A 23,052-nucleotide genomic window follows, 5' to 3' on the forward strand; every position below is an offset into this window, starting at 1 on the left:
AGTAAGCTGCCTGAGCAATGTTTGACTCTTGAAAGTGATGTTCAGAGTTCACTTCCATGCAGAGCCTGAGGCCTGTCCATGTTCAGTGACAGCCTTGCTGAGGGACATGAACAGGGTTTTTTTAAGAAAACCCCCAAACTTCTGTGTTGCATTTTCCTCCCTGCTGGTGCAGCATCTCTGCAGGAGCATGCCCAGCTCGTTCTTGGAACTTTGTACTTCAGTGAACTTGTTTAAAAAAAATGAATCCCTTTTATCTTCATGTCTCTGTTTCTCTCTAATACCCGTGTGAAGTATCAGATGCTGGATTACTCCTTTGGGTGCCATCTGGTTCTCATCTGGAGAAAAATAGTGAGCAATGATTCCCTGTATGTTTTCCTGGCTAATTTTATATATGTCACCTTGCCTCTCTCAACTGCTTTATCAAACCTGAGCCTACCCCCACGTTTGCCTTTGCCTCTGCCCAGTACTGAGTGATGTTCCCGACGGACTGGCCTCAATTACTCCCAGGTTTTTCACTGTGTGACGGGGCTGATTTATGGCTCATTGCTGTGTGTGTGATATCTTTTCATGTGTCCGTTCGTGCCTGCTGTGTGACCATCGCTGGGACTGTGCTGCAGACACTGAGGTCACCACGATTAGCTGTAAATACAATTGTTCTGGCACATTGTTAGACGTAAAGGAGAGATGTGATACCTGCAGCAGTGGCAAAGTGGGATCCCTGGTGAGGGCTGGTTGCAGCTCTGTTGGATGTGGCCTTATGGTCAAGGTGCACTGAAGCTCTGCCTTGTTTCAGCTGAAGTAACCATAATGATTCTGTGTTTGACAGATATCAGAGGAAGAGATCGAGAGAATTATGTCTGGGCAAGAATTTGAAGGAGAGGCAAACATGTCATGGAGCAACAACGGAGACAGTGACCATAGTTCCCCTGGAAATGGAGTTTCTGAGAGCAACCAGCCTTCACCCGTTTCTACTCCATCTTCAAGGTGGGAGTGGCTCCTGTAAGCATTTTGTTTTGCAGGATTCTTGACTGTCTTTTCCCAAGGGATACCTTGGGTCAATGTAGGAAAAGTACATCATGAGTGCATCTTTGTGTAGAGTGAGCACACTGCAGATTCTTGCATCTCTAATTGTGTTTTAAGGAAGACAGCCACTGGACTGAAAAGAAATGAACTGGGAGGTGAAATGCTCACGAGCACACGACAAAGGCAATGCTGAGTTAAAATGACATTTTAAGTATCTCTCTTAGTTTGCATTAATAGTTTTTTTCTCCAGATCACAGGAACTTGATTGCTTTTCATTCCTCATTCTGTGTAAGCTCTTCTTCTGCACTGTGCTCATATTTTGCAAAGGAATTTATCCCTTGAAGTTTCTAATTGATGATGTGACATGAATGTCAGTCCCTGTTAACACCAGCCTCTGATTGTAAATGTGGTGAGGTGCTCAGGCTCGCATTCCATCTGCTTTCAGTTGCATCTTAAGCTAGGAGATACTTCTGCTCACTGGCTGTGTAAATCCTTAACTTACAATCCTAAATTCTGGCCCTCTAAGGAGGCTGTGGGGGAAATGCTTTGTACAGTTTGGGGCTCTGAATGGCTGCTCAGCTGCAGTTCCCGAATCTCTGAAGTGGAACCCAGCCAGGCTCAAGCTGAGGCAAGTGGAAGGTGCCTGATCTGCTCACCCTCTGTCATTTCCAGTGCAGGCTTTAAATACAAAGGCATTTCTATTCTGGTTTTTCCCTCTGTACATTTATAATGGAGCTGGATGTAATGTTTTAATTAAAAAGCTTTTCCTTTTCCAGTAGGTCTGTGGAGCTGAATGGATTCGCTGCACTCAGGGATCAGTACATCGGGACGCCGGTGTCCACGCACTATCAGTACCTGCCGCACCTTTTTAGCTACTCTGCTCACTCAGCTCTGCTGCCCCCCCAGACACGCAGCCTGGACCCCCAGTCCCACAGTCTTATCAATCAGTTGGTGTCAGCAGAGGACCTGGAGCCGCTGGGCACGCCGATGCTCATCGAGGACGGGTGAGTGCATGGCCCACGGCTGCTGGCCCTGCGGCTGCATTCTGTGCTGCGGGAGCTGCTGGCAGTGAGGGCGGGCTGGTGCATGTGGTCACAGCCTGATTCACACGGGGAGCAGGGCTCCTGGGAGAAGATCCAGCTGTGGTACTGGCAGCAAGCAGGACCCTGTCCCATGGGTGGCCTGTGCCCTTGCCTGGGGCTCGAGCTGGTGCTCGTGGAGCTCTCTCGGGTTCTGTGGCAAGGCTGAGCCAGCACTGGGGAAGGTTCCGTGGGTTTCAGCCCTTAGACTGCAGTAGCTGTACAAAAGGCCTGGTAATAAGCATACACATGGGTGGGGAAAAGCTGGGTAATTTGTCTATTGGCAAGAGCTGCAGGGCTGCTTCTGAGGCTGAGCTGCCCATGCCTGACAGGCTGGGTGCTGGCTGGATAGGTGACCCTGGGGATTAGGGGACCCCTTGCAGCCCATGTCTGGATGCTGGCCCTCATGGTCCTGCTGCTGGATGGTACCAGGCACCGGCACGTTGGGTAATTGAGGGCCAATTGCTGTGGTGTTTGCCTTGCTGTTCAACTGCCTCTTCACAATATGTCATTCAGTGCTGTTAATTGTTTTTATGCCTTCATATTAACTGTGCCTGCAGGTATAAAGTGACTCAGGCAGAGCTGTTTGCGTTGTTGTGTCGTCTGGCGGATGAATTGCTTTTCAGGCAGATTGCTTGGATCAAGAAGCTGCCGTTCTTCTGTGAACTCTCCATCAAGGACTATACCTGCCTGCTCAGCTCTACATGGCAAGAGCTGATCCTGCTCTCCTCACTGACTGTTTACAGCAAGCAGATCTTTGGTGACCTTGCAGACGTCACCTCCAAGTACTCGCCCTCTGACGACGAGCTGCACAGGTGAGACGTCGGGCTGAGCCCGTGGGGGAAGGAGGAGATGGAGGAGCCATTGGGAAGATGCTGGGTGTGTGCTTCTGGCCCTGTGACCGGCTAACCACCTCTTCCAGGATGGCCACCTTACCTGCTGCTGTTTTCCTGCTCTGTTTTTAAGGGAGTGGTTGTTCCAGGCTTAGACAGTATGCCATGGTTAATGTTGAAACAAAACTTCCTTCTGCGGGTGAAGGTTCCTGGTGCTCTGTGGTGCTTTTTGAAGTTCCTGTAGCAATGCTGCTGTCCTCCAGCACTGCCCTACAAATTGCCTTTTAAATGGGGAGAGTAAAACAAACCACACTTTGAGTAACCCTGAAATACAGAACGGAAAGTCTTATTTAAAAACCTCTTGGGCCAGTGGGAAGATTGTTCCCGAAGCTGGTTGTCTGTATTATCAAAGTGTTCGTTATTAATTGCTATTTCACTGTTTTTATTACATAAATTTAAAGATGTTGCAACTTAGCTCTTGTTTTTTCCGTGGTACGTGCTATCTGATGCTCTGAGGAACCTGCCTTTCATTCATCATTCTGGTCAGGGTGTTGTTTTTCGGTTTGGATGTTTTGTTTTCTAGTCTTGGTGCCAGACAGATCCTCCTTTGGGTAGCAGACTCACAGTATTGTGGCAGAATAGGTGGGATTTACGGAAACTGCTCCTCACTCTCCCTTTTAACATCTGCCCCATCTGCCCTCTCCCCTTGCCAGGCTTGGCTGTCACCAGGCAGTGCAAGTGCGCAGTGAGCAGAGGTTTGAAGCTGCGCTGTGCTCCTCTGCCGTCGCAGTGTCTGACGGTTCCTTCAGGCCCCTTTGTGTGTCTTTTTTGACCGAGGGGCTGAGACCGAGGATGAGCCGAGAGCTGGACCCAGGTGTCTCATTTCCTGGGGCAGGTTCCTCTGCCGTGCAGTTCTGCTCAGCCATTCATCGTGCATCTGGTGCTGCTCCTGCGAGGAGCGGTGAGGGGCATAGAAAACCACAATAACACTTGTTCTGCATTCAGCCCTCCATTTGTTCCTGCTGTCCTGGCCAGAGCCTCAAAAGAAAAGTGTTTTGTTTCATTTTGGGTTTGTGATAAATACGAGTGAGAGGCAGGAAAACAAGACAAAGGAGGATCCTCGCCCTTCAGCAACCGGCGATTCAGGGCTGGTGGCTTGAAAGTCCTTCAGAGGAGATGCGTGTGCACGGATCAGAATCCGTGTTCTTGGGAGCAGAATGTTTCTGCACTCTTTTCTTCTGATTTAGCTTTTCAGGTGTCATTAATTGTTGTTAGTAACATGGGGAAATGCACACCAAAAAAGCCATTTAGCAGGAAGCTGCACAGATGAGGGGTCTCGAGCTGTGTGGCTCCCTCTCGGCTGCTGTGCCGGTAGCTCAGCCGGGGCTTGGCTGTCTGCAGGCGGCAGTGAGGGGCTCGTGGGGATCAGTCTCCCTGTGTGATGCACTCGTGGAAAAGCTGATCCCTTTGGATTTGTGAGGGGCTCTTATGGAGAGAGATCTGACTTATGAGGCTTCTCAAAGAGCCCCATTTTTTTTGGAAAGCTCTGGCACAGATCAGTAAGGATTGCAAACTAGAGTTGGTTGGATCTCACGGGCAGCTGAAGCAGCCTCTGAGCTGGGATAATCTTGGGGGTTAATTTCTGTTCTTATTTAGCGAAATGGTGGGAGCGATGCTAATGCTTAGGTAGGTGATGACTGAAGGCACAGGATAAGCTCCCCAGCCCCTGTGTTTTAATCGCTTCCAACAACTGGCTACATGTTCTGTTTGCTTGCTAGATCAAATGTTTTCTTTCATTGTGCTGTTTTTCTGGAGATGAATATGAAATGAATAGATTCCTGACCTCCCCCAGCACTCCTGATAGCACTTCCCTTCCCCCTCCTCCCCAGCTGATCCAGATAACTCCCAGCCAGAAACTTGCCTGGTGTAAACTGCAAGGAGAAGTGTGTGGAGGAGTCAGTCCTCGAGAAGAAATAGGGCTGTGAAAAACAGAACAGCTTTGTTTGAAAGGGGGAGGAAAGTATGCACAGAAAAGTAAGACAGTTCAACTTGGAGGAATGAGAGAAGAGCTCTCCTGGATTTATGAAGTGATGAGTGGCTGGTAAAAATGTGCATGCTCTAAAAACAATTAAACCCAACAGAAGACTGAGTGGTCTTTGTGCTCATTAACTTCTTGAGCTTTGCAATCTTGCACCTGCAAGATTTTTAATGTCAACTTGAGAGCAAGAAAACTTGTACAACTTTAGATTAGCCGACAAGGCTTTCATCGCTGACAATATTACTTTCTTGAAGAAGTGACCTGCAGTTCAGATAGCTTGTTTTCACTTCTCTGAGGTCAGACCCCACCATGCATTTTACAAATAACTTTGAAGTAAACAAACACACATGCCAAAATAAGGTATTCAGTGAAAAACGTTCTATTTCTGTTCTATTCAAAGATGGCTTTCTTGGCTGTGCTCTTATTCTTTGTGCTGTATAATGCCAGAGCACAGCTGAAGCCTCCCTAAACACTTGTGACCCACTTCTGAGCATTTTTGCAATATGTGGTTTCTTTGAAACTGGGGCTGTTGCGGGGAGATGTGTTCCTGGGGGGCTGTTGGCAGGCGTGGGATGGTCTGGGAGCGTGGGCACGGGCAGCCTCCGCACCCTCCAGCTCTGCTTCTGCCTCTTGCTTGCACCATGGCTTTTCCATTCTGCAACCCCAAAATCTCCACCAGGCAAGTTCCCAGGAGGTTTTGGGGAGGTTCCCATTGCCATCTCTGTCACTGGCTTCCCTGGGCGAGTCGGGCGCTCAGCAGAAACGTGCAGCTTGTTTTCGGCAGACGAGGCAGATTCGGGCGTGAGCACAGCCGTGCCTGGTGAGGTCTCCAGGGCTGGTGCAGTGGTGGATCCAGGTCCCTGACAGGCCACACTAGCAGTGGTGCTTTTCTGCTGGGATCTTGATGTGCTTTCATTTATGTATTGGATCCTGCACGTCCTATCCGAGGGGGAAAGCTGAGGAGGAAATGGCATGCGTTCCTCAGACTGCACAGCTCGACCTTAGACCGTAGGCTGCAGATTCACTCCCCTGAGCGTTTTGGTTATTTGTGGTTTCATGCATATTTGTATTTGTGAGAAGGATCCCAGCCTCCCTGCAGTATGTCTCATCCCAGAAGCTCTCAGCAAAGGAAAATTAACAAACCATAACGAATGGGCAGTAAATGCAGCTGTGTGGAAGTGCAGAGAGCACCGAGAGCCACTCCTGGGAATTTCTGGGAGCTGAGCTTCCTCACCTGTCTGGCAGATGAATGGAGTGTGTGCCACTGGTGCATGTGGGTTGGTGTAATTCCTCAGTATTTAAACCAAGGCTGTTTCCAGTGACACTCTGCAGGCAAGAAACATTGTAGGCACTTTGCTCTTGGCAGTGGACTTTGCAAATGGTGGAATGCACAAGTTGAAGAAGAGAGTGAGAGCTTGTGTTTTGAACAGGGGGAAGTGCTCCAAGGATTGCTAGGGGTGCTTTTATCCTACAAAAATATCCATTAGGAGTAAGGATAAGGTGACTGTGAGCAGCTTTCTGTTGTAGATAGGTGCAGTGTGACACCAGGCAGAGGGAGGTACCTACTGCCCCTTGGCATCTGACAGGACAGTGGGTGTTTTGTGGGATATTTTCATGTCCTACAAGACAAATGTCACTCCATTTGTAAATGAAATCTCATCTCATTCCCCAAACTGCTTAGTGAAACCCCTTGCTAGCCCAGAAGTGCAAAGTCACTGTCCTCATTGAAATCTGGAGCAATACAAGCTCAGAGAGGCAAAGCAGTGTGCCTGCAAGCAGGCAAAAGTATTCCTGGCTCCATCAGACCATTTCCTCTGTCAGAGCAGGCTGCTGGTGAACTGAATTGCCAAGAGATGGTACTTAGCTAAAATAGCTCTGGCATTCAGGTTTGTAACTGAGTCATTGTCCTTCTTGCTTCTACTTCAGTGGCACCATCAGGCTTCAGGCTGTTTTGATGGCAGTTTATTCTTAATTCTCTTGCAAGCTGCACAGATCTCTGCAGTTGTTTTAATAAGCCTCTTGCCTTAATCGTCTGGCCCGTGCCCTGTGTGTGCTGATGTGTGATCTCTGTCCCCCAGGTTCAGTGAGGAGGGGATGGAGGTGATGGAGCGGCTCATCTACCTCTTTCGCAAGTTTAACCAGTTGAAGGTCAGCAACGAGGAGTACGCGTGTATGAAAGCCATTAACTTCCTAAACCAAGGTGAGTTAACAGAGCCAAGGTACCAGCCCCACGGGGAAATTCTCTGAAATGTCTGGGGAGTCTTTGCTGCCCTGCTGAGATGTGGGAGGAGGGAGTCCAAGGCCCACAAAGAGACTTGAGCTTTGGAACCTCTCAGTGTGCCTTTGCTGTGGTGCAGACCGTGTGCCGTGCTGGGTGGGAGACTTGGGGACCCACAGAAGGAAACCCTGGAAGTGAATGAATTCATTTGCTTAGCCAGTTTGTATTGCCTTTAAATATAGGCCCCAAGGACAGTAAGTGTGTCATTTGACACATGTGCCAAAGGTACCAGTACCAGAGAAAGAACAGAACAGAGAGGTTGGTGAAACCTTTCAGGATAAGGTTTGGGTGAGTTACACAAGGTCAGCAGCTGCTAACAAACTTCATCAACAGAGTGTCATCTGAAAGTGTTACTGCTTTAGGTAACTGCTCAGGCAATTCACTAAATGACACTTTCAAACCGGTGAATTTGCATGGGTGGTTTTTCTCTGAGGTAAACACTGAGTATTTGCATAACAACCTTTCAGAGGCTCCCAGCTACTGAATGTTGTGGTTGGTTTTCCTACTTCAAAGAGTGAATTTTTAAACCAAGTCATTGTTTGGGGATTTTTAGAGCTTTTCCAGCTCTTTAAAACGTTTACCTTCAGGAGATATTCTGAGATCACTTAGCTGGCTTCCTGCTTTTTGGATTCTGTACCTAATGGTAACTCTTCAAAGTGAAAAGTATTGATGAAAGTTTAAGTGCAGGCAGAGAATTCAGCCTGAGAAGGGACCGTGTCCTCCTGTCGATTAGCCACAGTTGACACCTGACTGCTGTGAGAGCCTGGATGTTTCAGAGTCCCTTCAGAGTAATTCTTCAACATCTGTGAAGATCCTGGTCGCTTCCTGACAAGTGTAGTGGGCTGAAATAGTTTGAAATCAGTCAGTTGTGTTCCTCAGTGGTGCTTGTTCCTGTCCCCACTCTCGCAGGTTGTCTCAGTCTGTCCCTGCCTGTGCATCCTCTTTCCTGGCTGTTGGCTGGGGCCAAGCAGAACGTTTCTTCATGTTGTAAATGAAGGAAATTGTTGAGAGGCAAATGCTAAATGGATGGTGTTCAGCTGTAATTTTGGAAATAAATGTCCCCAAAGTCTTTCTGTGCTGTGAAAGATAGTTGCAGTCTGTAAATGTGCTGCAGGCTCCCTCCTCCCCCACTCATTTCCAGCAGGAGATAGTGCTGACACTTCAATCTGCGCTGGGCTGAGGTTCCGGTTTGCTTCCCTGGGCAGTTTCCTGACACTGGATAATGCACTTCTTGAGCTGTCTCTATTGTTTTCCAGAATGTATTTTCATTAACTTCCTGTCTTCTTTTATTTTTAGTTGAAGTTTGCAATTTTTTTTAATGTGAAATACCTGAGAATTATTTTTAAGAGTCAGCTTTTGGGCAGTAGATAAATGCCTCTTCTGTCAGATGGGCTCCTAATCCCGAGGCTGCACCGAGGGTCTGCAGCTTCCTCACCCCACCATGCTGGGTCCTTCTGGGACCTGCGGCAGCGTCCCAGTGCTGTTGGTCACGCTGAGCGATGGCAGTGGGACCTCCTGGCAGTTTCATAGCTTGGAAAGGTCCCTTTTCCCTTTGTGTGTGTGGCCTGACGTTGGCAAAGCTAAGTTGAGAAATAAGAAGTTGACAAGTTTATAAAGCTGATACGACATAATTCATAAGCAGATGGGGAGAAATATGATGATACCTTGAATTATAGAGTTGAGTGCTTTCCTCAGCCAAGATGATTTAGCTAAAATCAACATGTTTCTGTCTGAGCAAGTATTACACGGAATCCACCGTGAGGACTAAGCCTTGACACACAGCTGCTTTACACCAGACAGGCAAGGATTTAAGGTTCCTGGAGCTGTTATCTCCAAGAGCATCCACTGAGCTCTGCAGATGAGCAGCTTAGGACGTTACCCGTCCTCATGCTGGGCTTTGGTGGAAGGAAATCCTGTGCCCAGACGGGCGTGCAGAGGCGCAGGCGCGGCAGGGGAGAGCTGGGCACTGGGAGGCAGTTGCAAAGCAGGGACCCAGCTCACACAGGATATGGAATCACAGCTCTAGCCGTCGGTTTGTCTTTGCTGGAGACACGGTAGTAAGCACGAGGCTGCTGCCCCTTTGGGGTGTTGTGTTTTCATTGCTCTAATGGTGTTTGCTTTCAGACATCAGGGGTCTGTCTAACGCCTCCCAGCTGGAGCAGCTGAATAAGCGGTACTGGTACGTGTGCCAGGACTTCACGGAGTACAAATACCCCCACCAGCCCAACCGCTTCCCGGATCTCATGATGTGTCTGCCGGAGATACGGTACATCGCAGGTAACGCTCTGAGCTCTGTCCCGCTGGGGTCACACGCGAGTTAGGGCATTTGCCTTCAAAAGAGCATTCTAATGGTGAAATCCTTGTCAACTTTGGTAGAGGATGTTTGTGTGGGACCTGCTTCTATTGAAGCTTGTCCCATTCCTCTAAGCCCAGCTCACCCAGCCAGACTGGCTCTTTGCAAGCTGTCCCTGTGGCGTGGGCGGACGCAGCGTTCCGTCCTGCTCCCAGGAGGACGTGCCCTGCTCTGACCCACCACCCTTTAAGTGCTTTGGTCAGCTCTTGTTTTATTTTCTTCCTCTCAGACTCAGAGGTGTTCTGTCTCAAAGGGCTGTAATCCTGGCTTCAGTCGTTATCTCATAAGGAACAGATGCCTGCAATGCCATTAATTAAGGAGTGGTTGATGAGCAGAGCAGCGGGCAGCGCTGCCGTGTCACCCCGGCTTTCAGCTCCTCTGGGCCCCTGAAACCCGCAGGTGAATTTTCACATGCGGTGGTGTCACTAATCAGATCTGCAAGGTCTGATGTTACTAAAATGTTGTTTGTTCCTGAATGTTATGGCAAAGGGAGACACTTGCCTCCCCATGTCAAGGCTCCCTCTGCTTCATCCTGCTCCGTCGTAACGAACCAGACAATAATCACAGAGTAGCTCTCGTAATTTACTCGTTGAGATCAACAAGGGGGTTTGAGGAGAGGTGGGATTTAGTCTTTTCCAGTTTCTATAAATACTACTTCGTTGTGGAGAAATCATTTTGATCTGACTTTGCCCATTTATTTTGCTTTCAATTCAGTAAATAATAAATCCTGTTGTGTCCAAATGAATATCAAATGTCTAATGTAGCAGTGGGATGATTAACTGTTTCCCTGAGAGGTTCAAGGTAAAACCATCCTCAGCGTTGCTGGCTTAGGTGTCTCTGAAATCTGATTCAGGAGTAGCTGGTAATTCCTTTTGGTTTGTTGTTTTTTTTCCCTTACCAGGAAAAATGGTGAATGTCCCCCTGGAGCAGCTGCCTCTCCTTTTTAAGGCTGTTCTACATTCCTGCAAGACGAGTGTGAGCAAAGAGTGAGCCCAGCTCGGCCCGGCCGGTGCCTTACGCTGTGCCTCAGGCAGGGAGCTCGCCCCGGGAGAGGGGCAGACGCGGGCCGGGCAGGAGACGAGGTGGAGGGAGTCCCTGCCCTCGTAGCAAGAATCTTTTGTTTGTTTGTTTTTGTTTTTTTACTCTTTTTCCTATATATTTATTTCACGACAGAGTTGAATGTATGATCTTCAACACGATGCACATGGTTCTGTATGAATGCAGCAGATGCATTCTCCAGCGGTTTACAGAATGTGAAGATGTTTAATGTTACAGTGTTTGTTAGGGTTAGTTCTTTTGTATTTGGGGGCTGGGGACTGAGATGACTAAGACTACCTCAAGGAGAAGATGCTGTTCGCACACTGCTCTTTCCATGGTGTGTACCCAGAAGCGTTTGTGGCAGAGAGCAAACGGCTTCACCGCACCGACGAGCTGGGGGATCCCAAGGGATGGTTTTGGAGAAGCGGGTGTTAGACAAGTGCCAAGCTTGCTTTCCTTCAGTGTAATAATAATTTTTAAAAGGCAGGGAGTGGAGAGGGAGGAAAAGTCTGTCCAGCCACTTGGTTTCTTTTCCCCTGGTATTTTTCAGATGCAGGTTTCCTTAGATCGTGGCCCAAGGAGGATGGTAGAGGTGTGAGGGGCTTGTGGCCTCTCCAGGCAGCTGTGGGAGGGGGCTCTGCCCCCAGCCTGACTCACTAGTGCTGCATGCCTTTCCCTGCCCCTGAAATGGCATCGTGCAGTTCACAGCAGGCTTCTGGCGTTACACTTGTGCTCCTGTTGCTAGAGAACTGCCAGTGATTTCTCATCACTTCCTTAACGTCCATTCTAAGTTCACAAAAGCAGGAAAAACCTACTTAGAGGAGAGTCAGGATTGCCTCTTCTAATGTATTCCTCCAAGGTGGTATCTGACTACTGAGGAGGCTTCTGCATGGCAGCAGCCCCAAGCAGCCCATTTCTGGGAACAGTTGACATACCCTGTGATTATACGTGACCTGTGTAACAGGGACAGGGGACTCCAGTGTCCTCTGGTAGGGCTTTCTCTGCTGGACTCAGAGAATGCATGATCCAGTCGTGTTCTGCTGCTTGTGGAATCCCTCTGACAAGGAAGAATAGTATTAATGCAGTACTAGGTGTTGCCAGGCGTGGACTTTCCATCTCTCAGCCTCCACACTACTCCACTGCACAGAGCACTGGCTTAATGACACCTGGTTAGTTGTTTGAGGGATTGCTAGGTGCTGGTATTTATCTAAACTTGAGTATTCTCATAAGTAAGTTCATGGCTTCGTGCCCTTGGTGGTGGTGAGGACGCTGGATGAGATGCCCCTGCTCTCATCTTCGCTGTGAGTTAACTTCCAAAGACTCGGTCACTCTTCTGGGCAGCCCTGGCTGGATTTCCTTCCCTGTGTCCTTAGATATGAATCTGCTGTTTATGTAGCAAGAGGGTTCATCAATGAATGTTGGAATGTTGGCTTAACAATATTTTTGGAAACAACTTCTGTTCCTCCAGGGTTGGAGGGAGCAGTTGTGACCTTGTTGCCCTGTCCTGACGCCAGCTGTGTGGCACAGAGCGAGGGCTGCTCAGAGGTACTGAAGCTACTGAGAGATCCAAATGAATGTGGTGAACAGGAGACAAACCTCCTTCACCAAAGTCATCTTTCCTTCCCCATCACCCAGCAGGCAGTCCCTCGGCTGCAGCCCAGGAGATGCTGTGACCTGCTGGCTTGGCACATCCTTGGGCTAGCGAAGGGCCGGGCGAGCCTCTGGCGGGAGCCCCGCTGCGGGCTGACCAGGCTCCGCTGCCTTTGCCATCCCCTTGGGCACCTTCCAGCTCGACCGTTTCCCTTTTCCAAACGTCCAGTAGCTGCTCATGTTTCATTATTTAAGTAGGGTGTTACGGGTAAGAGCTGCTGGGCGCAGCAGCAGCTCAGCTGGACAGAGCTCGCAGCCCAGAGCCGGCTCCGTCAGTCTCGTCCGCTTCTGACTGCACGATGCGACGAGCGCGTGTTTCTCAGGAAAGCCTTCTGCATACAGCCTATACCTCAAGTGTGAATGTGAAGATTTTAGTACATCTGTTTGTAAGTTAGAAAGTATTTCTCAGCTTTTAATTTCCAAATAGCTTGATATGATCTTTTTATTACGGGTTATCTCTGGCTTGATGTTTTATACACTCAAGGAACTGGTGAAATTGCATAGGAGTAACTCTACAGTTACTGAATTATTATAACCTGTGGATGAATAAGAGTTTGTTTAATTAGTGTACATAAAAGTGGTCATCTTCTTGCCAAATACCCAACAAAAAAATAATCTATTAGATACTCTCTGTTTATCCAAAATAGGCTCCCAAGAATAATGCTGTACCAACAACAACAAACCTCAGCTCATCCACGGCGATGAATGGACAGGAGTGTGCTCCTTTCTGTGGTATAAAGCAGGTTTTACAGAGGCTGATTGGCAGCAATATCCATTGGCAAATAACCCATTTGTTTTAGGGAGCAGCAAAGCCTGACTGAACTGACAGGTAAGGAGGAAGCTGCTACACCGATCCAGAACCTAACTCACCGGACAGTCATTGTTAATATCTGCTGCACCAAGTCCTCTAACGACTTGTATTTTTTAAACAGGGTAAAGTGAATGTGTTGCATTGCAAACTCAGGTATTAGGAGGAGGTAGGAATGTAGCTAGAGATGTAGAGACGTTAGGTCAGTCGCTAGATGTATTTGTGAATTTGGTTTGAAGGACACCCTGGGAAGGTTGGGATTTTTCTTCCATTCTTCATGTAACATTCGGTTTACAGGGACTCATATTTTATTTGTGCTTAATGCTAGTAGGGGGAAGTTCATTATCTTTGGTATCTATCTGCTCTTGCTTATCTGACCTTCTGTCATAGAGGAATCAATCAACAATAATAGTCTTTGGTAGAATTTTCTGCCATGACAAGTCAATTTTTATCCCCGATTTGAAAGATAAATTGGCTGACTGACCCCCTCCTCTCCTTCATGGTGTTTGTGCAGATGGAAAGCTGAAGAGTTACTTTTAATCTGAACAGAGATTTGGGACATAAATTTGAAGTGCTCAGGCTCACATTCAGAGGGACTCCACCGAGGAATCCTCACTGCTGTTCGCAGCAGTAAGCTCGTTGCCCAGTACAGAGCAGGAGCTGCCGCTGCCCGGGTGTAGGGGGCCGAGTCCTGGCTTGGGTGGCAGGACCCCAGGAGCTGAACAGAAGCTTGTGTCCCCGCTCTGCAGTTGCCCCCACCCTGCAGTTGCCTCTGCAAAGGCTCGAGCTCTGGCCGAGTGCCCCTCGCTGCCCGTCCCCGCTCTGCTGCTCCCGGCAGAGCGTGTCCCTGCTCTTCAGGCTCCTGCACAGAGCCGCAGCCACCTCAGCTCGAGAAGTTTAAGTCTTGTCCTTCAAACCAACCTTTCTTAAAAAAACTTGAATTTCTTTTCTCTTTAGTACACTTTTAAAAATGAAAAAAAAAGCTTCTGCTGTGAATGTGCTATTGACCCCTCATTCTTCCTCTGTCTTGGTTCTGATTTGAAGCTATGAAGCTTGGTGTCTGTGAAAATGTTGTTATTTCTCAGGATAATAAGCGGCAATCATCCCTGCCACGTGAAAGGCAGGAGAAAGGGGGAAACTTGGGGAACTAGTTGAAGTATGAAGCTAATTTTTAAGTTGTAGGTGATGTGTAAATCGAGGGTAATGCATAGAATGTCCGTGTCAAGCTGTGGCGTTTCTCTGGGTTCACGGTGTGTTCTTTGCAACACACGGAAGCTCAGGGATAAGTATTTAAACTGTGACCCAGAGAAACCCTGGTTTTGATGTTGCAACAGTTGCTTCTTTCATGACTTGTTTGGAGGAGCCGTTGAAAGCTGAACAAAAGCCCCAGATGGAGATTTGGGGGGAAAAAACCTTTGATTTGGCTTGTGGGAAGTTTGCCTCCCGAAGGCTTACACGCGGTCTCACGGGAGAAGCAGCCTGAAGGTGCAGGTTGCCACTGGGGCCAGTGAAGAGCCTGCAGCTGGGGGTCTGCTCTGCCCCAGGGGTCTGGCAGAGCAGAGAGGCAGAAGGGCCTGGCCAGGGCTGTGGGAGCTGCTGCCAGTCCCAGAGCTGCACGGCTTCCTCTGTGCCCGCGAGGCTGGATGGGGAATTGAGGAAAAATGCATTGTTTTTGGTAACTTGGTGCTTTTGCTGAAAGCACATCAGCTGCTGTGGCTGGGAGGGGTCTGTCCAGATTGCTTTGTCCTGCCTTGGGTGCTGAGTGTGTCTGAGAGCTCCTGGAAAAGGGGCAACTCGCAGTTTCTCATGTGTCCCTGGCAGCCAGTCCCAGCGTTCTGTCCTCGGTTTGTTGCTTATGAATTGGAGCATCGTAATTTCCAGTCACTGCAACTTTCTCATCATGGGCTGATAAGGTTGTAGACTAATCAAGCTGCTTGAGAAAGGTCCTGACAGATGAAACTAGTTCAGTTACATCTGCCAGGAGTATCCCAAAGACCCTGTCTGGCCCTTTGCTCCACGGGCAGTGTCATCAAAGCTTGCAGGGCTGAGACCCGCCTTGCCAGCAGCTTTGCTGGCCAGGATGTGCCGGTGTGAGCTCACACCAGCCCTGCCAGGAGCTGCTGAGGCCAATCCAGGCAGTAGCTTCTCCTTGAAAAAACACATGTAAAAAGAGCTCCTGTGCAGCAGACCTCTAACAAGTCTATTAAAGAAGCAACATGGTGCAGGGGAAGAAATGCCCCCAAGGGCAAAAAGAAACAGAAACTGAAACCAGATGACGATCAACCTTAACAAAGCCTTTTGTGATTCGTTTTTTTCTTTCAATTTATAAACTGTCTTGTAATAGTTGATAACATTATTGACTCAATTTCCATAACAAAACTACCTCGTGTGACATCCTGTTTATCGTCTCAAAGGGATTGTGTGAAAAACTAAATACTGCCAGTGTTTGTAGCCTGAGGGACAGGGGGGTGATGACTGGACTCCGTTCCCTTCCCATGGGTCGGGTCGGTTCCTGTTACTGCCGCAGCTTTTGACCTGCGGGTGATGGTTTTGGCTTTGTGCCCTCCGGAGCCCCGTCCCGCCAGAAGGCTCTGGGCTGTGCACTTGTGTGCCGTGGCCACTGCTGCACCGAGCTGCCGTCCCCGGCGTGGGCAGAGCCTGCAGCCGCCTGTCCCCGCGCAGCCCGTGGGCTCTGCAGGGAGGGCTGAGCCCTGTCCCTCCGGTGCGGCACAGCCCCTGCCCGTGGCCATGGGGCAGACGTGGCTCTTGGCTGGTCTGGTTTTCGTTGGTGCCCGTGGAGCCACGGAGCTGGTCCCAGCTCTGTCCCGCTGCAGAGGCTGCAGCTGCTGGTGTGGCACTGAGCCGGCTGCGGGACGGGTCCAGGGCGGGCTGGGGCTGCTCTTCGGGTCCTTCCACTGACGCTTCAGGTGATGGTTTCTCCCAGCAAAACATTTTTCCCACAATCCCTTGTGTAAATCAGGGAAGCAGGATGTTGCCTCGGCGTGACACACGGTGACCGCTGGCAGGCTCAGGGCCGGGCGCGGGGAGCAGCGGGCGCTGCCGCCTCTCGGGAGCCGCTTTCCCGTCACCACGCTGCGACCAAACGAATGTTGGTGTGGCACGGCCGGCTCCCCTGGCGCGGCGGGGCCGACCTGCCCCCGCTCTGCTGCTCTGCTCTGTCACTTGACTACCTGTGGAAATGTGACCAATAAGTGTTGAACGCATGTTTAGCGAGTGTTAGCTGTATGAACTAATAAATGTGAACTGTTCTGCACCCCTGGCGTCTGCTGTTCGCTTGCTCCTTCCCCCCGTGCGGCAGGGTGCTGGAGCCCAGCCCTGGGCCGGGTGACAGTGGGGGATGGAGTCATCTGGGGGCCTGGGGAAGGCCTCGACGTTGCTGTGGTGGGGATGGACCCTGGGCAGTGGTAGCATGCTCTGGCCATGGCCTCTGCTGAGAGTGGGGGAGGCCGGAGGAGTCTGCATGGCCAGAGCTGAGGGGGTACAGGAGCAGAGGTTTGCACGGTGTCCAGGGTCCTGCTGTGCACCAGGCACATGGTGCTCCCCCTGCCCTGCCCAGCGCCCAGGGGAGAAGGTGAGAGGATGGGGTGTCTGTCCTTGGTCGTTGCACCACGGCAGCCTGAGGCAGCCGCCACGGCACACGCGGCATGGCCAGGCCACCACCATCCCCCAGCGGGTTCTCGTCTGGCTGCCCAGAGCTCACGGCAGTTCGAGGGGATGCTGTGGGAGGAGAGTTCACACCGACAACTGGGCAAGACTCATGGCCACAGCTGCTGCAGGCAAGAGGAAGGACCCAAACAAGCGAACACAGCGGGAATCCTTGCCCAGCACGCTCTGGAGAGAAGCTGCAGGAGCCACGTGAGGAGGTGTGTGTCAGTCAGGTGGGTGCATGAGGAGGTGTGTGTCAGGCAGGTGGGTGCATGAGGAGGTGTGTGTCAGGCAGGTGGGTGTGTGAGGGGGTGTGTGTCAGGCAGGTGGGTGTGTGAGGGGGTGTGTGTCAGGCAGGTGGGTGCGTGAGGAGGTGTGTGTCAGGCAGGTGGGTGTGTGAGGGGGTGTGTGTCAGGCAGGTGGGTGCGTGTTCCTGGCTCAGCAGCACTTCTCTGGTTGCGTTTCGGTGCCCATTAATGCAGCAGCTCTCAGGGAGACGCGGCGCTGCCACAGAAGCGGCTCCAAGTGAGCAGCCGCCCCGCGCCCGCTCTCCCCCGCGGGGCTGCCGAGCTCATCAGCATGGAAATCCTTCCTTCTTAATGTTTAGGAGCTCTTGTGCTTAAGAGCATTTAGGATTTTTTTTCCCCCACTTATTTTAATAATGGGAGGTTTTACGCAAGGAAACAGCCGTGAAGTGTGTTCTGGCACACGGGGTTGCAGCCCTCGCCGTGTTTCTGCTGAGCTGAAGGATCTCATCCCTGACAGAGCTCCTGGGTTTGAACACGGAGCTGCTGGGTTGTGATCAGCACGTTTTGTGTGGGGCACAGCCTGTCCCCAGCCGCAGGGCAGGGGGCTGCAGGCTGAGAGCTGGCTGCTGGTGGGGTGTTTCCTCCGCTGTGACCCCGCTGCGGGAGAGACCGACCCGCGCTGCCGTCCGTCGGCTGAGAAGCTCTGAGGGGTCTCTGCCCTCAGCCCTTGGCGAGTGCCTGTAACCACAGAAAAGGGCATTTCCTTAGGCAGGGCGGGCGGGTGAGGGGCTCAGCCCTCCCTGGCTGTGCTTACAGGACAGACTGGTGGCTCTGGGTGCTGCGTGGAGCAGGTGAACCCACGAGTCACCAGCGAGGGCAGGGCTGCCCAAGGACCGAATAGAGCCATGTTCTGCCCTGCCCTGGGCCTGTGGCAGTCACTTGCAGCCGTTCTCCTGAGCTGGAGCGTTGTGTTTGCACAATGCCTGAGAGGCTACAGCAGAGCCTGGGCTGTGGAGGGAGAGCAGCAACTGTCCTGTCACCCATGGGGCTGCTCCCCACCCATCCTGGTCCCTGACCTTTTTCATCGGCCCCAGTGCCTCCACAGACCTCTTTCCCTGCCAGGCTGCTGGTTGCAGGCAGCCATGTCCTTCCAGCTTGTGGGATCTCATTTCTCTCCCTGCTGCAGCTCCATCCCACCCCCTCCCTGCTCCTCCCACAAGGTCCATCGCATCCTCACTCCAGTCCCGGGGTGAGCTGCCCTGCCCTGCTCCTCTGCTGCCTGCTCTCACGTCTCCTGCCCTCACTGTTGTGTTTCGTATTTGCAGCAGTTCTCCACTGCCCGGGATCCATTCCCCCGAGGCGGCCCCGGAGCTCAGCGTAGGTGGGGCTGGCTGGGACGGGGCAGGGGCACGGCACACGCGGGGCAGCCGCTGGGCTCCTCGCGCCGCAGGGGCATGGGGGCTGCCTGCGGGCCAGGGCTGCAGTGGGAAAAATACCAGCACATTTCAATTTCCAGCTCAACCTCTACTGACCACTGTATTTTGATTAGAGCTCTGCTTCCTTTTCATCTCGGTGCCTCGGCTGGTGACAACTGCCACAGCCTCATGCGCGAGGTGCAATAGTTTATCACCGAAGGCCAAGTGCTCTATGAATTCAGAGCCAGCGCTGAACAAATCACACTGTCACTAACGTCAAACTTGTTAACCTGATCTTTGGTGGATCACTAGTGTCAACATTGCATGGGACATACATTATCGGGCCCAAGGACTTTGGGAGATGCGTTTGTCAGGCTGCTCTGTCACAGTCCCACTCTTGACCTTCGGAAAGTAACTTTCAAGGATAAGCTGCTTTCCTCTTGAGGAGAGCTGCTGTTCCCAGGAGTGCCACCCCAGGGCTGCTGCCCCAGGCAGGGCTGCGAGGTGAGACTGGGCCACCCAGCAACAGGGGAAGGGTCTGGGCTGGTTCTGTGGGACATCTCCCAGGGCTGGGGAAGGATTTACACTGATGTCCGCCACTGTCTGTGTCTATTCCCTGAGCTTTTCCCCGTCTTGTCGTCAGCTGCTCTCACGTCATCTCTTGCCCACTCACTGTCCCTCTGAACCTGAAACTGTCCACTGTGTGCAGTAGGCTGGTGGGTCACCATTTACTGCTCCATCACACGTCTCACATCTTGGTTTGCCAAGTGCAGGTGCAAGAATTGCTCTCAGCATTTCTGATGGGGCTGACTGCTGCTGCAGAGGTCAGACAGAGGACGGGCTGCCACGGCCGGGACGATTGAGGGGTGAGTGCTCCCGGTAAGCTCCTGCCCAGGCTCCTGGGGGTGGTTGGGTTTGGTGGCAGCGTTACTTGGGCTGGTGGCATCAGCTCCCTGCAGCCCCAGCTATGTGCTGGCGAGGCAGGACTGAGCCAGAGTAGACGTGGCTCGTGGCCCAGGGCACCTCGAGGCGAGCGCTGGCTCCGTGTCACTGTCCCCATGGGCCAACCCTGCTAATCAGCTGTGAAAGAGGGAGGGAGCTGGAGAGAAATCTTTTTCTCTGCTAACCTCATCACAATAAAGATTCCTATAAAGAGCTCTTATCCTTGAAGAAAATGAGGCACATAAGCAGGAATAGTAAACAAAAGGCTGTCATTTTGACCCAGGAGTGCTTCATGTTGTTGGCAACTGCCAAGAGGAAACATAAAGAGAGGCTGCATCCAAGTCCCAATTATGCACAACTATGTGACTGATATGTCAATGAGTCCCCCCGGGAGGAGACCACCAGCGCTCCCCGGCGCTGCCTGCGCAGCATCTGCCGAGCGGCGGTGTGCCGGGGCTGCCCGCGGCCCCGAGCGCAGGCGTGCGTGGCATCGGAAGAATGCGGGGGACAAGGTAATGTCACGGGGAACGCGATCACCAAAGGCCTCGCCGCGCGCGTTATCGGCGCGGGGCCCGGAGTCAGGGACTGCGCGGCAGCCGGCGGCGCACGCAGCCGGAGCTGGCAAACAGTAGTGCCGGCCACACCTGCTGCAGGCACGCTCCGGGAACGTGGCGCAGGCAGGAGGGCTGCCCCGCCGCCGATAAGCTGAGTGGATGGAGATATGCTTTGCTGAGCATCAAGGCTGAGCATCAGCCGGGAGCCAAAGCGCGGCTGCGGCTCCGCGGGCTCCGGCTGCCGCAACCACAGCCTGGCAGGAGGAGATGGGGCAGAGCAGCCGTGAGGCCAATGGCTGGGGTTTGGTGATGGACGTGGCAATGTCCGAGCCTGTTAGGAGCACGAAGCAGAGGCTGCGCTGGTCCCTTGGCCATAACAATGCTGCCGCAGGGCAGTGGCTTTGGGGCCCGTCCTTGGCCCTGAGCAGCAGCCGTCAACTCCCCAGCACATCCCTGGGGACCCCTGTGGCTGGAAGCCCAGAGCCACCCTATCCCTCCCTCTAGGGTGCTGTGGCCACCAAAGTGTCATCCCAGTCTGCACCTCCTTGCAGGGACCCTGGCGCTGCACACAGCCTTCAGCACGTGCTCCACACGCCTGGCTGCTCTGCCTGCGTGAGCACGAGCTGCCAGAGGTGTCCAGGTCCCGTGTCTCAGTGCAAACCCAGCACAGAGAGGGAAGGAGGGCAGAGCCACAGGCAGGAGGCTATTGCCACCACTGGTTACAGCTGCCCCCAAGCTGCTGCTGAGCCTGGGCACAACCGGTGCCTGAGCTCCTCACACCGACCCAGTGGGATGTGGCTCAGCCCCAGCCCGCACAGACACTCCACAGCCCCTTCCCAAACCGCCGGGACCCGCCGGGCTGCACCGCGACCTGCGAGCTGGCCCTGACCCACGGCAGGAGCTGGGCCACGGCCTTGGCAAGGGCCTGTGCAAAGGAAAGTGCCCAAGGCCAACGGGGACGTATTTACTCCTGAAAGCACCTTGCTGCAAAAATAGCAAGCGGCCGGCGTGAGGCCGGGGCTTCCCGGGGGAACAATGCCCGGCGGGAGGAAGCCGCGGCTGCCCCTCCGCTCCGTCCCGCCTCGCGCGGGGCCGAGCCGCCAGCCGCTGCGTGCTGGCCCGGCAGGGACCTTGAACCTGCCACAGATTTATTTTCTCTGACATTGGCATCGCATCGGAACATCTGGCATGCGGCTGATAATTGCTGGGGATCGGGGCGGAAGCTGCTCCGGGCCTGGCGCTTCTTCCAGAACTCTGTTTTCATTAGTTTTTCTCTTTTCTCTTCAGCTGCAGAGCGAGGAAAAAACAAGCAGGTCTGTGCAGCTCCCGGCTCCTGTCCCCGCGGCCACGGCACCAGGGCAGGGGGGTCCCTGCTCCCCCGCCTCGGTGTGGTCACACCACACGGCTGTGCTGATGCCGAGCAGGGATGAGCCTTTCCCCAACCCCTGAGCCCAGGACGGTGGGTCCTGCTGTGCTGCCCCAGCTGCTGGGCCGGGCAGAGCTGTGGCACAGCCCTCGCTGTGCTGGCACAGGGCTTGGGGCTGTGCTGGCCAGCTCATCCTTGGGGCTGTCATTGCTTCAGGTCAGTACCCTGTGAGCAGACTGACAGGGAGCTGCCACAGTGACGGATGGCTGCAGTGTGGGGCTGGTGGGAGTGAATCCCCGCCCTGTTGGGACAGGGGGTCTCGCTCACAGCCTCTTACCCCAGCTCCTGGCCCTGCCACCTTCTTGTTTTCACAGGGTGACTGCAAACCTGAGCCCTGTGCTGACATGATGCCCGTGAGTCGGGACTGTGCCTGGTGCTGGAGTGTGGGGAGACACACACAGCAAACACACGTCTGCAGCTGGGGGCTTGGCTGCCCCACCACGTCCCCAGCCCAAGGGCACCGGCTTCCCTACAGTGCCATGTCGGCAGCCTCAGAGCTGTGGGCTCATGGGGCCCCGTGAGTGCAGGAGCCTTCTCACACCCTCCCTGCAGAGGAGACCTCTCGAGGCCGAGGAGGCCGTGGCTGCAGGTCCTGGTGCAGGGTGGGTGCGATGTGCTCCCACTCCTCCCGCAGGCGTCCTGCCCCACGTCCGCAGCCCCCTCTGTCCGGCCTGGGCCGTAAATCAGCGCGGCCATGGCACTGGCACGCTCGCCGCTGCCCTCCACCTCCCCGCAGGGCTCTCTCCCGTGGCACGTTATCTGCTGCGGGGGTCCCACTTATCTCCACTGTCACTTTCTAATGCTGGTTTATGGCCAGTGTTTTGTAGCTTAATTATTATGTTTTTCAGCACGGTCACGTGGCCACAGAAGCCAATAAGGCACCGAAGTGGGTCCATCCCGCCTGAGCCTGGCCCCCGTGGGGAGGAGATTGGCCGGTGTCCTGCCCGGGGCGGTGTGTGCACAGCCAGAGCCCCGACACCTTCCCGGCGGACACGGCTCCCATAAATCGCCCGTGGTGCTGAGGGCAGGGCAGCGGTGCCCGTCCCCCGTGGAGGCTCCTCGGGCCGCAGCTCCCGGCCGGCGGCGTGGGCCAGGCTCTGCTGCCACAGCGGCCCCGGCGCAGCGGGCCACAGGCGCCTCGCGGTGAGTACGTGTGTGCGGGGAGCCGCTCGTGACCAGGCCGTCTCGTGGCCACCGCCACCAGCCCCCGGCACGGCGGTGGCCGAGTCCAGCGCCACGGACATGGCGGGGCTTGGCGAGGAAGAGGGAGCCGTGCGTGGGCCTGCGCTTCCCGTCTCGTCCCCATCGGCGGGTGTGGGGATGGAGGCTCTGCTCTCCGCAGGCAGCAGTGAGGCCTCGCCGTAGCCTTGGCCCCTGGGCCACGCTGCCGCCCAGGAGCGACGGATCCGGCTGCCGAGGGGCTGTGGGAGGGTGGCTGAGGGTCCCCGCGTTACCGTGGGAGTGCCGGCGGCCCCCACGCCCTGGAGCAGGCTCGGCAGGCGGCTGGGCCCCACCGACACCCGGCGCTGGCTGCGTCCATGTCCCTGCCCCGTCCCACGCTGACGTGCTGCAGCGCTCGGCTCCAAGTTGCTTTTGTTCCTCGCACTGTTCTCTCGGCTCTTCTCCCAACCTGTGGCCCCTCCTGGGCTGCTCTTCCCAGGCAGCAGGTCCTGCTCCATGGCAGCTGCCCCGGGAGCTCAC

The 23,052-nt window shown here is 53.5% G+C and overlaps 1 protein-coding gene across 4 annotated transcripts in view; it reads left to right on the forward strand.

The window, feature by feature from the left end:
• Positions 1-16,374, forward strand: part of NR6A1 (nuclear receptor subfamily 6 group A member 1) — an 82,665-nt gene extending 66,291 nt beyond the window's left edge. For 3 of the 4 annotated variants that reach the window (XM_062011737.1, XM_062011739.1, XM_062011740.1), the window contains 6 exons: positions 827-984; positions 1,800-2,027; positions 2,663-2,917; positions 7,052-7,173; positions 9,376-9,528; positions 10,506-16,374. In XM_062011737.1, coding sequence (XP_061867721.1) covers positions 827-984; positions 1,800-2,027; positions 2,663-2,917; positions 7,052-7,173; positions 9,376-9,528; positions 10,506-10,594 — 1,005 coding nt within the window. In that variant the 3' untranslated portion in view covers positions 10,595-16,374. The remainder of the gene's footprint in view (positions 1-826; positions 985-1,799; positions 2,028-2,662; positions 2,918-7,051; positions 7,174-9,375; positions 9,529-10,505) is intronic. The other variant, XM_062011738.1, reaches the window with a different exon arrangement.
• The last annotated feature ends 6,678 nt before the right edge of the window (positions 16,375-23,052 follow it).

Source organism: Colius striatus, chromosome 19, assembly GCF_028858725.1.
Source record: "Colius striatus isolate bColStr4 chromosome 19, bColStr4.1.hap1, whole genome shotgun sequence".
In the NCBI taxonomy this organism is placed as follows: Eukaryota; Metazoa; Chordata; class Aves; order Coliiformes; family Coliidae; genus Colius; species Colius striatus.